This window comes from Micromesistius poutassou (assembly GCF_964030765.1).
Source record: "Micromesistius poutassou genome assembly, chromosome: 13".
Classification (NCBI taxonomy): Eukaryota; Metazoa; Chordata; class Actinopteri; order Gadiformes; family Gadidae; genus Micromesistius; species Micromesistius poutassou.
In genome coordinates, this window is record NC_140283.1 from 10,018,600 (window position 1) to 10,034,479 (window position 15,880).

The window sequence follows — 15,880 nt, forward strand, 5'->3', positions numbered from 1 at the left end:
CTTGCTCACCAGGCACACGTCAGGATGTTAGTTTGGGTTATGAGAAAAGCATCAGATCACTGTTTTGACTGCAAAGAGGCCAGCCAGATGTTATACGAACAACATCCCTTTGCAGACCATTTGTTTTGTTTGTGGCAAATGATTTGGCGTTTTCCTATAACTTTTAACGCAAGGTTTACCATTTCGTATCACCTCAGATTACAATTGACCAAACATTTACACATTATAGTAAACGTTGCGAGGCTCCGATTTTGCACATTACAATGATCTATCTGTTTCACCACCAGAGGGAGTAAAGAGTAGATACTACGATTGTTTGAATTCAATTGTAATAATAACACATTAATAAATAAATAAACCTACATCGGGTCATTTATTCGTTTGCCATTTTGCTCCGCGTAATAGAACAACTGTCATGTCTCATCTTCCTCTATGTTGGGTGGAAACGAGGGTCTTTCCACTGTGTGCGCGATAGGTAAGCAATGTCAAGACAGCATACACCAGGGAAACACAATTATGGAGAATAAACGAGCCTTGCTGAATGTAGTCTATAAACAACCAAAACTATGGACTATATAGCCTCATCCTAGAATGTCTTAATTGCATGCGACGACAGAAAGCGTTTGGCCAAATTGCATATTTCTCATCAAATCCTTCACTGGTATGGGTTACACAGGGTTGGCGTTCCTGCTTTGTTTTACACTACTGTTCCATCAATTCATTGCCCACAGCTTAACCTTAAGTGTAAAATGTACAGTGCTACTATGGCTATTCGCCATGGTTAGACTAGTCGCTTGCAATAATAAACAATATAAACCACAATTGGATTATTCAGGGACATAATGCAGCAACATCGAGCAGGCATAAAGCTTCCCTTTGATTGAATCACTATGAAATACAAATAACCACAGTGCACACCGAGACAGGATAGCCTATATAACACCGTTCGTTTTCTAATGGTAGGGCTAAATATATTGCTCGGTATCAAAACATGATATATAAATATAGGCTTCTCGATTATAACATGCTGGGTTACGTGTGTTGGTCTACGATCTTCTTTTGATACTTCCTTCTATCATCTTGAAGCTGATCATTTATCATAAGGCAAACTACAATGATGGACTTTAATTAAACAAAATCGTATCAATAGGTGTACATTACATCAATAATACGATATCTGACCTGTTAAATCATCGCAATGTTGAGGGGCAGACAGATCTAGGACTGAAATCGTGGTTATGGCTTTCAAATTGGGTCTGTTTTGTGTTGTGGTTTTTGTATTTAGACATGTATTAGCACGCATATCAAGTAAGCTATTTACAAAAAAATAGGCTTAAAAATAACATGTTTTAAAAATATATTTGAACAAAAAGAGGGGATGATATAACGCATCGCCACTTCTGTTTCCTCTGCATCACTTGCATAAATCGCCTATCGTAATAGGCTAGTGTATATTCAATTATTCCACATTAACGCGTCCGGATTTAAAAGCAATCATCTTACCTTCGTATACAGGGGCCATCGGTGCAAAGATTTCTGTTATTCATGGCAAAAAATAAAGCGATTTATCTGTTCAAAACTCAATAAAAATCTGCCATCTTGAACCACTGAGAGAGTCGCCACGGTCTCCTGCATCACTAGCCCAGTTCAATAATGAGAAAAATGATCATAACTCATATCCAAGGTTTTTAATCAGAGGCCATTGAAAGCCAAACAGCAGCGGGGATGTCCTTCAACGGATTCCTGTCTATCACCTATTTGTCGGAGGCTCAAACGATGAACCGAATGACAGGTTTACTTCAGCTATTGTACGACATGTCTGTAGAGTCTGCAAAAGTTGCAATGGTAAGAGCAGAGCGGAGCGAGTTTGGCGTACAGCGAGTGTTTAAGTCAAACGCCGATCGAGTCGATCGCATAGGAGAACGCATCACCAAGGGGTGCCCTTGTCACAGAATGGGGGTTTGGGGTGATTATTATTTCTTAACGTAATGCATACATTACTAGTCCTATGTCAAAAAATAAATCCTGAAAAATCAATATAAATGATTTATAAACAGGAAATACACCGCGGTTAATTCAATATTTTCAATAATCGAAGGATTAACAGCAAACTCTTAAAATAATGTTCAGTCAAAAATACCTATACATTTCTTAGATCAGTTGTTTTATTTTCAATGGACATATTGTTCAGGTTGCATTTTAAACTGGTACGGAACTGTCAACATGTTCATCAAGTAGTCCATGTTCTCTTCCCCCATGTAGCGTTGTAAAGTGCACCCCGGTTGAATGATGCGGTGGTCTTTTAGTTATGTCTGTATCAAGAGCTATTACAGTACAGTGACGACATCAGATTTTCACCGTACTAGAGTGGAATCGGATTACACAGGCTCACACAAATGTGAATAATCTGTAATTTACCAATCTGCGATTTTAAAACATGATTAAGTGCAAACACAGCAACAACTCGCGGCTTAATCAAATAGTCCATTAAAAAGCGATCATAACAGTTGATCAAGCACCATACTGAAATGCTGAAGACAAATAGGCCTACAGCTGTTCAACCTTTCGACATTTCTATCTTCTGTCTAACGAACCTGCGATATGTTTTTGATTAAACTAAGTCATTTAATTACAGCGCATAAAACATAGAAACATTCAATTTGATTACCTTGTCTGCCACAATAAAAAGTACGTATTTATTTACTTTTAAATATTGTAGTCCGATGTTAGCACATTTTATTTTACTAATGCTTTATTCTATTTTTTATATTATTAATTTCTTATTTTGCTTCCACCCTCCGGGTCAGTTGGTGGCGGTAATGGTCCGTATTGTTGGTTTGTCAACCTATAGTAAACACCATAAACGAAGAAGAAGTAGTCCCCCTGCGTTTACATCATGGATTAATATGTCTCTGCATTCAGGGTCACCAACAACAGTTACCATCATTTATCAATAACGCGGTAAGAACAGGCAAATATATCATCATGACACATCATATCCGAAATACTGTTTACAAAAAAAAAGAGTCTGCTGCCTGAGGTCACCTCCTACCCTTTTGCTATTATGTGCAAAAGTGTCTCACTGCTTTAATGTTGTCGCCAATTCACAATGGTGCAGTTTGTCCCATTAATCACTGGATTTTTTCTGAATTAATTTGAATCTGAAGTTTCCTTAGAGCAAAACATGGATTTAAAAATTTAAAATTACGGACTATGATGTTCTGATTAAATGAAACAAAAATGATTACATGCATCCCACATGGTTTGCCCTAATTGGTATGTTTACATTGCTAAATGCTCTTCAGTGTAGGATTAACTATTAAGTTACATAGTTTAGACACTATCAAAGACATACCTGGCTATTGTATTTGTGAGCGCGTCAGCCCCAGTTATGTATATTAGACCTCAATCTCCAATTCTAAATTGAGATAGAGCCACCTTTATTATGGACAGTGTGAGATATAATATCCCTATTATATTACTCCTTTACTAGAGCTATCGTTTCATACTACACACATATCATATCAGCCAATCAATGCCAACATACATGTGTAATTCATACATCGCACAGGTGCAATGTGCAATTCTTTTTTATGTCAACCACTATATGCGTGAACTCTCTATGCTATCTTTTCATTTACTTACATTTTTTATCCTTTATGACAATTTAAAACTCCAAAAAATGATTAGAATTAAAGTTGTTACCCAAGTTTATGTGTCAGGTAGCCTACTTTGCTTTTTTGTTGTCTTCCTTAATATGATTTAGTTAATATGATTTATATAAAAAAGTTATCTTTAAAAATAACTTGTACAAGTTAATAGTAATTTCAGTAACCAAACTGAAATAGTATCTGTATGTATTTATGGGTTTATTGTTTTAATAACTTAAGCTTAGTTAAGAGTTAGTTGTTAATCAAACCAGTGATTCCTTACTCGTGGGTCGTGAACCCATAAGTGGGTCTTGAGGACATTTTGACTTGGTTATTGAGCATGTGCCAAACCTTGCTCTTAAGAAAGAAGCCCATGAATTAAGTAATGTTTCAATGCTAATTCATTTTTCAAATCCTACTATTTCATTTGGTTAAGCCCCAATTGTTTCCACGTTTTGTTTTCTCAGTGTTTTCCAACAGTACAGACAGTACCGACAAACATTACATTTTTGGGTCGTGACTTAATGACAAACGACACATGTGGGTCCTGAGGCTAGACCAGTTAAGAACCACTGATCTATACCACATGTGTCAAACCCAAGGCCCGGGGCCTGGCAAATTCTATCCGGCCCGTGCAATCAGTTAAATATTCAATCATCTGTGTCCGCATCTCCAACTCCTGTGATGCGCTGCACTACTTGGCCCAGTACGAACTGCGAACGTGCTCCTACGTGGGTGTAGCGGGTTGAATTGCCAGACTATCCTCCCCCTCAGGCCTGCATGAAGGCGTTTGCTACAGCTCTGCTATATCAAGGATGCACTTAGAATAGCAGGACCACTAACTGTGTCAGCAGTCCTTGAAGACATACATTGTGCGTTACCAACCTGCTGTGGAAAATTGAGTCAAGACTCAGTTTTTCACTGTTAAGTAGTAAACTCAGCGACTAGAGAAGCAGCGCTGTGTTACCCCTGGTCTGCTTAATTTGTTTTAAAAAGCTTGTAGACTGATCTTTTCTGAAATTAAAGTTGTTTGCACCTGGAAACTGGTCAGAGAGAAGTAGATTTGATTAAGTGGTTGAATTCATGCCACACACTCAGTTACGAAAAAGGACTGTTTGTCCTTTTTCAATGTTCTTGTTAAATAGCCCTTTTTTATCCCATGCTATGTGGTATTTATTACAAGATTCCCATCACATGCACATGTCTGGCACATTACATAAATACATAGATACATAGATACATACATACATAGATACATACATACATACATACATACATACATACATAGGTCTACATGCATTAGGGCTGAATGATCTGGTAAGAATATCACATTGTGATTATTTTGACAGATATTGCAATTGGGAAATTATTCACTATTGGTGGGAATGATAATTTTTCCATAAAAAATTTCATTTTCACTTAAAGGGGACATATTATACCACCAGGTGTGAATGTGATTAGCCGCTACACACCGTTTTGAAAATGTGCCGCTTCTGACAACACAGGTGGGCGTGTCCACCTAGATGTGTGCTGGATAGATCAGTCTACCAGCCTACCCAGTGGACTGTAGCAAACGTTGCTCATCTATCCGTCATACATCTAGGAGGACACGCCCGCCTGTGATGTCAGAAGCGGCACATTTTCAAAACGGCTTGTAATGGCTAATCACACTCACACCTGGTGGTATAATATATCCCCTTTAAAAAAACAATGACAATCATGATGGGACATTCGTTGTGACAAAAATATACATATGTAGGCCAGGGTATCTCTGCAACACTACAGTACTTAATTTATACTGGTGCTAAATTGACAAACACATTTAACCTTAGCTCTTGGCAATATTCAGATTTTGATCATATTTTCAAACATGCATACATTAAAGCGACTAAGTGACTCAATAGCTAGAAAGTCTTATGAATCCTATGTAATATATATATATATATATATATATATATATATATATATTTATATTTTATGGTCAGGACAGTGAAGAGAGACAGGAAAGCGGTTCTGAAAAGAGAGGGAATGACATGTAGCACAGGACCACAGGTGGGTATCGAACCTGGGTTGCTACGAGCCAAGTGACTGTGGTGAGCACACTAGCGCGTTGAGCCACTGAGCCGCTCAATCTAAAAAAACATCTGTGATCGTGTGGAGGATTCCTCACTGAGGGTCGATCATTGAAGTTGTGTTCCCAGGACCACTCACAATTTAGGGGAAGGTTGAACATTGTGGTGGGCTTCAGACAAAGCTGCTGCCACTACTGAAACAAATAATTGACAGGTTGCCTTGGAAACCAACCAACCACCATATACCGCCCGTGTACCGTCCGACAACTGACTGACCACCGTGTGAGATTAATCTATGAATGAATGCTATTTGTTGTTTTTCCTTTATAAAGGGCATCCTTGGGTTTTACATTAGCAAGCAAGAGTGTCACAATACTGAGTTGTATATAGGTTTGATATGTATAGGAATATGTATAGGAAGATATGTGTTTAGACCCTTAGCCTTGAATTATAATAATAATAACTTGGATTTTTATAGCGCCTTTCAAGATACCCAAGGTTGCTTATCAAAAAAAAGGGTAGAGGGGAAGGAGGGGTTATGGGTCAAAGGACTTAGTAAAGAGGAATGTTTTCAGGTGTTTTTTAAACATGGGCAGTGATGAGCGGATGTGGAGTGGTAGGCTGTTCCATAGTGTGGGAGCATTAGCAGAGAATGCCCTGTCTCCAAAGGTCCGCAATCTACTATGATGTGGGCATGTATTACGAGAAACACTACTTCATTGTTTTGCTTGGTCTTCATATTCACACAGGAGCCCCCTGTCCAAGGGGTTGTGAAGATCGTACACGTCTCCATGGACTGGCTTGTGGGTCTTCCAAATGCATTCCACGTGCAAACCAGTAGCACGACTATCACCATCGCCCTCTTCCTTCTCTTCCTGGGTCTTCTTTACTGGTGAGTCAATGCTTCCAATATCTAACTTCATAGTTGACCCATTAGCACTCCAAAATAAACATCTCTACGAAAAAGTTTCACAGGTGTTTTCAGAATTTCAAGATGAATATTCATTTTCCATTTTCTGTTACCTACATTGTTGCTTTGCATACTGCCTACCATAATGTGTGCATGAAGGATTAGCAGTTGTCCTCCCTCATCTTGATGAGGAAGCACTTTCAAAAACACACTCAAAAACGTTGTTTTTGAATTGTCTGTTTTTTTCTTCTTTTTTTGTTCAAAGCCATGAATTGTTTTGTAGTGTTTTCAATAATTTGAGACAAAAACGTGAAACGACTGCGTTTTAACCCTTCAATCTTAATTAACTTTGACAACACAAAAGCTCGCATCAGTAAATCAGTAAAAAAGAACTCATTACAGACACACATTTTGCAGTAATGACAATGCTGCACAGCTTTGCAACATGTATGTTGTGAAATGCATCCACAAACTCGCTCACAGTGCAAAGCACACAGTGTTTCAGCTCCTCTCTTGGCCTTGAAACTAGTGCTCACTGGGAACTCATGAGTTTGAACTACAAGCATTTAAAAAATAATACAAAGATAATGCTTTGTAAAGACAAAAACCTTGACAATGTATCTTGTGTTGAAACCAGCAAGCAGTCACAAGATTGGTTTTGGAAATAGGCAAAGAGTATTTATATTTTCGTATTTTCCTCAGGGCAGGGAACATGAGGTCACACTTTGGTTCTTACATATTCCTTAGCCTAAAACAAGTTGTAGGAAGCCAGAGAACAAAGTAACTCTTACCAATTACAAGTTGCTACCTACAACACATTTTTCTTTCTCCATACCATGCCGTCATCTTATCTTTATAAAGATTTTTATCGGAATGATTGTACACACGCACACACACACGCACCTTAGAGAGAGAGAGAGAGAGAGAGAGAGAGAGAGAGAGAGAGAGAGAGAGAGAGAGAGAGAGAGAGAGAGAGAGAGAGAGAGAGAGAGAGAGAGAGAGAGAGAGAGAGAGAGAGAGAGAGAGAGAGAGAGAGAGAGAGAGAGAGAGAGAGAGAGAGAGAGAGAGAGAGAGAGACCATCGATGGCTGTCTTAACATAGAGGCATAGGTAGGCAGCCGCCAACCAGCAATAGTAGGGGGGCCCCCAACCAGCAATGGCAATGCTGCCAAAGATGACACACTTTTTTACGGCTACTGTTGGGGATACAGACAGGAACAACAACGTCCAAAGTGTTGAACATGCCGCTACAGCAGCAGCAGCTAGCTGTGAAGTGGCGCTAGGTGAAGACCTGTGAGAAGACATCAATAAGTAGGACTCTGTGTCAGAAGCGTGTGATGTAGAGAACAATCTATCTTTTCTCTTTTTCTTTTCTTTTTAAATATATATATAGGTTTGTTTGAAATGTTCAATCTCAAGTGCAATGCCAATTGCAACCTCACACATACAAAGTCAATTATTCCTCTTGGCAATATTTACTAAGTATATGACTGTTTGTGGGGGTTTACCATAACTACTTGTCTTGCTGTTATATTGATATTGATTCTTAAAAAAATAATAAACAGTGCTGGTTTTCCTGGCATTTTGGCAAAGACAGGTGTTATCTGTAACCTTATTCTCTGTTGGGTTCCATCGTGACTATTAGTGTGTGTAGTGCTACACTTTGTGTGTTCTCTGCTTTCCATCTTCATTTTGGAGTAAAGAAGTGTATGCAGGGTTTAAAGGGGAAGATTTTTTCTCATCTCTTTACTTCCGCGTAGATTAGCTTTACCTGCCTATCCACCATTCAGTCTGCTTTTTTTTCTCTGTTCTATTTTAAAGATTGGATGAGGTGGGCCCCATACATATCTTCGCCTTGGGCCCCCAATTTGCTGTATCCGCCACTGCAGATGGCGACCTGCCGAAACTCAAATAAATGTTTGTGGGCTGGATTGAAAGGGTCCACTGGTTCCGGCCCTGGGGCCATATGTTGCCTACTTCAAGTCTAGATGTTACTTCTTGGTTTCACACCAGTCTGCTGGCCCCTGCTGATCGCCTGGTGAACCCTGGCTCGATGGAGGCACAGAGCAGTGGACTCAATGGATGACTGATAACTAACTCCTCCTCCGTCAATCTTACAATAATAGAAAAAATGATCTAGATAATTGAAAATGAATATATTCAAAATTGTTCAGTAATTATAGTATTATGGCTTTTTATTTCAAAATGGTGAGCAGTTTATTTCATCATTTTTTTTACTGTGTGCAGATGGCACAGAAAAGGTCTTGAGGGCAATAAAGTGATACACCTCAAGTCAAAGGTTGCGAACCACTGCTCTACATGTCTAAAATGTTTACAGTCTACAGTCAGGAAATCAAAGGGTATCCCCAACTTTTTAAGTGCGTTTGTCTCTTCACTTTGGCATACAAAGGACACAAGAAGGCAGTGCTCGAACCCGGGTCGCTACATTGCTTTGCATTGATTAGTTAATGTGGTTAACTTGTCATTAGTCATCATGAGCTATAGCTCATTCACTTATTTGCTTCTCTATGAGTCATGGTCTATCGAGGGTGTCAGCAAGTACTTGGACGTTTTAGAATCACTTAAACGCGATAAATACAGAAAGTCTACAGATACACTTCCTTAAAGTTTTTTTTGTTAATTTAAAAATAGAACAATATGGAACATGATGCAAATGGTTGTGGAGATATGCATGTGTTGCTCACAGAACACCTTCTTCTGCTTCCATACTCCTGGCACTGTGTGGCTTAGTTTACCGCATCTAAAATCAAACTGGGACATAAAGCAAGAAAAAAACGCTGCGGGCGACGTCTAGCTTGCTTGATAACTCTCTCGTTCAACCCAAAACTGGTATTTTCTTTTATGCAAGTTAAGCATTTCTAGGAGAAGCATTTGCATTAGAGGAGGAAGCCTCTGAGCGGTGTCTCTGGTTAAACTAGTATTACTGCTGAAATCGAGTACTTGTGGGTACTGTGCACCCCACTGGAGACCTCCCTTCTCCCTGACCGCTATAGAATCCTTCTTATCCGCCGTTTGTTTCCTCCGCTATATTGTCTCTGTTTTTCCTCCAGCTCGGTCATTTCCATCGTCTGCTTTTCAATTTGTACTGTTTTGTTTCCAAGCGTCCCAGGACTTCATTTGATGTTTAAATGAGCTCAGGCGCCTGGTGAACAGCTAAAGTAAACTCTATTTCCTTCCATTTGGAAGCGGCTTCATCTGTGATTATCCCTCAACCAGCGGCCTCTGATCTGTTATTGCAGTCCAGATGTCTCACCTTGCAATCTGAGCAAATTATCGTTTGACAATTACAAGGTGGTGGCAGATATAGGATATAGTGTGAAATGGTAGTGTTAAAGCCGTGGCTTTGGGAAGCTGTTATCTTTCGGCTCAACAAAGCAAATATAAATGTCAGAAGATGTTTGTTAGAAATGTGGAAAGGAAGTGAGCTATACACAACAGATGGCACTGCTCTATTTCTGTGTTTTCGGAGGAACACAGAATGTGGGCCGGTTTACCCGACGACGAATGGCCGCGGTTATAAAACGGTCAATGTTCTGTCCAGATTGTTCTGGAATGCTGGCCTGGTGCTTTTAGTAATCCATTCGCTGTTCTCCGCACAGAACAGCGCACTGAGCTCCAGGCATCCCGTCCAGACCCATGTGTTTCATTAGAGCCCAGCTACGGGGCCGTCTGTGGGGATTAAATCTGTAAATCACGGCAGCGTTACTTATCGGAATCAGCAGCTGGTTGGTAAAAGGGGCTTTTACTTTTAGGTCTACAACTAACTATTGCGAATGTGTGTTCAGTTTCACATTGCGGTGCAGTAATGGTTGACTATTTGGTTCGGGTGAACTGGCCTTGACAGTCCATTGCTGGGTGTGTGTGTGTGTGTGTGTTTGTGTGTGTGTGTGTGTGTGTGTGTGTTCACGTTTGCGCTCGTCAATGGTGCGGTTTGGCATTTTTTAGCCCCAGTTAATAAACCACATTCCACCCCCTCCCCTTCCCCCTCCGTCACTCACAAGAAAGTCGGCAGCTGTTGCTAATGTGTCAATACAAGTGCAAACACATAATTGTAAGCTAGCCTGAACTCAAACCCTTGCAGTTATTTAGCAGACACTTGACATCCAAAGTGACTTAAAGTGAATTCAGATTCACATGTCATGAAGGAGTTGGAGGGTGTGATGGTGCAATTTGCTCGAGGATGCCTACAGGTAGGCTGCAGGCTGCAGCCATTGGGAAACAAGTCCATTTAATGAACACGTGTCCAGACACGGCTATTCACGTACCGAGAATCACGCTGAGATCCTCACACAGACACACTAAACATTCGCCAGGCCGCATAATGACGCACCGTGGGTCGCCCGTGTGGACAGGACAGGTCTGCTGACTTGGCTCGCTATCTCTCTCTCTCTCTCTCTCTCTCTCTCTCTCTCTCTCTCTCTCTCTCTCTCTCTCTCTCTCTCTCTCTCTCTCTCTCTCTCTCTCTCTCTCTCTCTCTCTCTGCCACTCTCCCCATCCATTCCCCAATGCTCATTTAGAACTGCTTCTATGACAAGAAACCCACTTAGCCACACATTCGACAAGTGAATGGAAACAGGAAAGACATGGTGCTGAATTACTACATGAATTTAGTAGACAGGAGGACATTAATTTTTTGTTGTCGCGATTACCAGCATTCTCGGTGTAACCGGTCTCACCTATATTGGATGTGCCACCGATGGGATTTTATTCACACCCTCCCCACTGTTATTTCCCTATGCTCATTATTAGGCCTAGATATATTTGTCACACCAAAAAAAAATCCTTCCCCAGGATTTAGTTTTCCATGGTTGCGCTCCCACTAGTCAGTGCAGGCTTTAGAAATAAGAGGTTCAGGCAACTGGGGGGGGGTTTAAGGAAGAGGGGTTTTAAGAATGAACTTATATTTAGCAGTTCTTTCAATCTTTAAACAAAGGCAAAACAATCAAGAAGCTCTTCCTACTTCCTTAAAGGCCTGATAAGAGGAGGACATGAATAGAACAGGTAAAAATGTCTCTTCTATTTCATGGCGATCGGTCTCGCACAACAGCGCCTGTGTGATCCCTCTTTGAGTGAATGGCGATAGTCCTGCCGTGCAATGTCATCAAAAGCCTGCACAGTGTTCAAACCACCTATTTGTAGCCCGCTCTCTATACCATTGAAGCCACGTGTCCTCAGAAACTTTTAGGTTGCAGTGAAGCTCTGCCCTAACCGAGCCGGAACCCGACGGATGAGTGGATCCAAAAGTCACTGGCTTCCACACAGCAATTCTACGGGACAGTGTAGTTTTTCTCTTTGCATTATAAAGATAACTTTATAACTTTGTTATCATTTTAACAAATTGAACAGCTTTAGAATCAAAAGGGGAGGATAGGAAGGTTCAGTGAAATTGTTATGTAGCAGCAGTTCGCTCTTCCTACTTCCTTAAAGGCCTGATAAGAGGAGGACATGAATAGAACAGGTAAAAATGTCTCTTCTATTTCATGGCGATCGGTCTCGCACAACAGCGCCTGTGTGATCCCTCTTTGAGTGAATGGCGATAGTCCTGCCGTGCAATGTCATCAAAAGCCTGCACAGTGTTCAAACCACCTATTTGTAGCCCGCTCTCTATACCATTGAAGCCACGTGTCCTCAGAAACTTTTAGGTTGCAGTGAAGCTCTGCCCTAACCGAGCCGGAACCCGACGGATGAGTGGATCCAAAAGTCACTGGCTTCCACACAGCAATTCTACGGGACAGTGTAGTTTTTCTCTTTGCATTATAAAGATAACTTTATAACTTTGTTATCATTTTAACAAATTGAACAGCTTTAGAATCAAAAGGGGAGGATAGGAAGGTTCAGTGAAATTGTTATGTAGCAGCAGTTCAGACTCATTGTAGGCAGTCGCCTTGAGACTCATTGAGGTAATGCTGTGTTTTATAGATCTTTTTGGGGGAGGATGTTTTGTTTTCCTTTGAGACGGTTGAGGGCCGGATTAAGATGGTCCACGGGCCGGTTCCGACCCTGGGGCTGTATGTTGGCTGTAGGTCTTGCTTCGACTATAAAGTGGCAACGGAAGCAGAGGTGCCAAAGACTGGGCGGTGGGGGGGTTGAGGGTCGAGGTGTGGGGGGCCCCATGTGACTCAGTGCGATTGGAAGTGCAATGGATTATGGGATGCATCATGTGGCTTTTGTGCTGCAACGGGTGATTTGGTGGGCTTTTAAGTAGGTGTGATTCGTCTTCCTCTGTCCTCCACAGGAGAGCCTGGCCTGTAACCCAGTGAGATCACACTGCTGCCTTGGTAGACCCACGTGACTGTCTCTTGCTCGCACGCACGCACGCAGGCAGGCAGGCAGGCACACACACACACACACACACACACACACACACACACACACACACACACACACACACACACACACACACACACACACACACACACACACACACACACACACACACACACACACACCATTTTGTCAACAACCTGCTTTGTCATCCCCCCCACCCACCTCATTTGCTGAAGGCATACGTCATGGCGATCATATAACCTGAAGACATGTGTATTGTATTACTTGTGTATCCTGGATATTTTTTATAATATACAACTTTGTTAAGGAAATTAATAATGCACGCACACACACAGTCCTCACTGTATGCTGTCCACTGGCTCTCTCGGCTCTTTGTTGGGATCATGTACTCGTGATGATACAAGTCACAGCCGTACTTTGTTTAACTTGATGAGGTAAAACAAAGGATGGGTGTCGCATTCTTGGGGGAACTAAAATGCAGTCCTCTTCCCTAAGGAAAGATATGTTGAGTGATTTGTCTTTGTGTGAGGTTTTGAAAGGATCGAGTGTGACCTTTCAGTATTGTGTTGTCTACTGTTCCCCCCTTTATCCTAAACTAGCATGAAAATAGAAAAGAAACGGCCTATAGATGACTGTCTGCTTGTCCGTTGTCTCTTTTGTTTCTATTTATTCTCTCTCTGTCTATGTGTCTGTCTCTTTCTCTGTCTCTGTCTATGTGTCTCTGTCTCTGTTAGTCTGTCTGTTCCCATTTGCCCTCTAAATGTGTATCTTCTCCCTATTCCATGCAGCTGTGCATGTTTAAGAAACTGGAAGGCATCTGAGCAAACAATGAATATTCCCATTTACGTTATTCTACAAAAGGTTGGTTCTCTCCCTTCACCTCACTCACACAATGACACACACACACTCTGGCCGCTGCGTAAGCATTTGAGAAAAAGCTGCGTATATTTATATGTAGGAAACACAAGCTCAGCTGTTGACGTAGGATTGCCTTTTAGCGCTCTCCTGATTGATTGCGACTGATGACGCGACTCTGAGACAGTCGGGCATGAACTACAGACTGTGAACTAGTATCGATGCGCACACACACACACACACACACACACACACACACACACACACACACACACACACACACACACACACACACACACACACACACACACACACACACACACACACACACTTGCATGCACATGCACACACACACACACACACACACTACAACATACACTTTCATATGCACACACGCACACACACACACACAGTGTATCCCTCTAATGGAACTGTTGGGAAATGAAAAATATCTATTCTTTTAATAGTGGGAAGATTGGTCCCTTGCTCAGACAAAACAATTAATATTTATGATTGTGTAGCAACACAATAATAATGGAGGTTGTCTGTGCAGCGCTGTAGGGAGCATTGAAGAACCAGATGTCATTTTGAGGGATCGGCTTTTCATAATGAACGATTGGAGCCACATCCATTTATTTTAGGATCGGAAAAACATAAGGATGCTTTTGTTGTTATTTTCTATTTAGCGTGATTGGGTTTTGCTGTGGGTTATGTGGACTAAGGCACATGTGCACAAGCTGAGCGGACGCACAAATATAGGACGCACGTGCACACACTTGTATTTTAGTGTTTCAGTGTTTCAGCTATTTCTGGATGCCACAGTTTGTACCATCCGGTTCTCCACAGCAGGGGGCCTAGGCCTCCCCCTCTCTCTCTCCTTCTCTTTCTCTCTATTTCTCCTTCTCCTCTCTCATCCTCCTTCCTCTATCTGTTTCTCCTCCTTTACGTCGTTCTCTTTTTTTCTCTCTCTCTTCCTCTCTCTCCCTCTCTCATCCTTCCGCTATATGTTTCTCCTCCTTTACGTAGCTCTCTTTTTCTCTCTCTCTTCCTCTCTCTCCCTCTCTCATCCTCCTTCCTCTATCTGTTTCTCCTCCTTTACGTAGCTCTTTTTCTCTCTCTCTCCCTCTCTCTCCCTCTCTCATCCTCCTTCCTCTATCTGTTTCTCCATTACATCTCTCTTTCTCTCTCTGTTCCTCTCTCTCTCTCTCTCTCTCTCTCCCCCCTTCTATCTCTTTCTTGCGTTCCACCTGCCCATCTGGACACATCCATTAATTCTGGCTTGCGTCTCAGTGGGGGAGCAAGGTGCCGGGAGTCTGTTTATGTGTTTGTGTGTGTGTGGAGGAGGGGGGTCTCTCTTACGCAGAAAGACAGTTATGATGTACCCTGTGTGGCGTGTGACGGACCAGGCCCAATCCTATTATTTAGCGTGCATGTTAAGGAAGACAAGAGGGCCGCAGACGACGTCTCTCACCGCTGCGCTGTTTGTGCGCCGCACGCGCACGTCTGTGCATGTTCACCGCCGAGGGGGCCTACACGCACGGACACACACACGCACACAGACGCCGCCTTTATGAGGCACTTGACAATAAAAAAGCAATAAGATATGACACAGCTAATCTGGCGCTGCGCCACAAGCATCGCAAAGCAATTATAACATCTCCGCTGCCGCCGCTGATTTACTGCCAGGCCCGTGGTCTCTCCAAAAGTTCCCCAATACTCCACTGCTCCATCCCCAGAATGATTTACACAGCTATTAGGCTCCCTTTTCTTCACCCCGTCTCCGTTTTCATGATATTTCCATTATCAGTAGGTTCTTTTCTTTTTTTTTTTTATCATCTTATTATATTTTGTGTCTTATTTTTTTTCACTGCACGTAGGTGTTTTTCCGCCTGAGTCGGGCTTCAGCAGAAAAAGCTTACATTTCCGCTCTCACCCTAAGCCCTGTGATTTTGTGTGTGGGCTGTTTTTAATATTGCTGTGACTTTGCCCCCCGCCCCCCCCACACGTTTGCCCAGCTGTCAGTCATCATTGCAGATGATACAGGGGAAGAATATTACCATAAACCGAGCGTAATTTGTGATCACA

General features: G+C 41.8%; 2 protein-coding genes across 3 annotated transcripts in view; one reads left to right on the forward strand and one right to left on the reverse strand.

Moving 5' to 3' along the window:
* Positions 1–1,816, reverse strand: part of hipk2 (homeodomain interacting protein kinase 2) — a 76,183-nt gene extending 74,367 nt beyond the window's left edge. For both annotated transcript variants that reach the window (XM_084476740.1, XM_084476739.1), the window contains exon 1: positions 1,504–1,816. In XM_084476740.1, coding sequence (XP_084332866.1) covers positions 1,504–1,522 — 19 coding nt within the window. In that variant the 5' untranslated portion in view covers positions 1,523–1,816. The remainder of the gene's footprint in view (positions 1–1,503) is intronic.
* A 1,061-nt stretch (positions 1,817–2,877) lies between these two features.
* The window catches only part of tbxas1 (thromboxane A synthase 1 (platelet)), a 53,651-nt gene continuing 40,648 nt past the window's right edge, over positions 2,878–15,880 (forward strand). The window contains exons 1-2 of the mRNA XM_084477592.1: positions 2,878–2,961; positions 6,472–6,614. Coding sequence (XP_084333718.1) covers positions 6,514–6,614 — 101 coding nt within the window. The 5' untranslated portion in view covers positions 2,878–2,961; positions 6,472–6,513. The remainder of the gene's footprint in view (positions 2,962–6,471; positions 6,615–15,880) is intronic.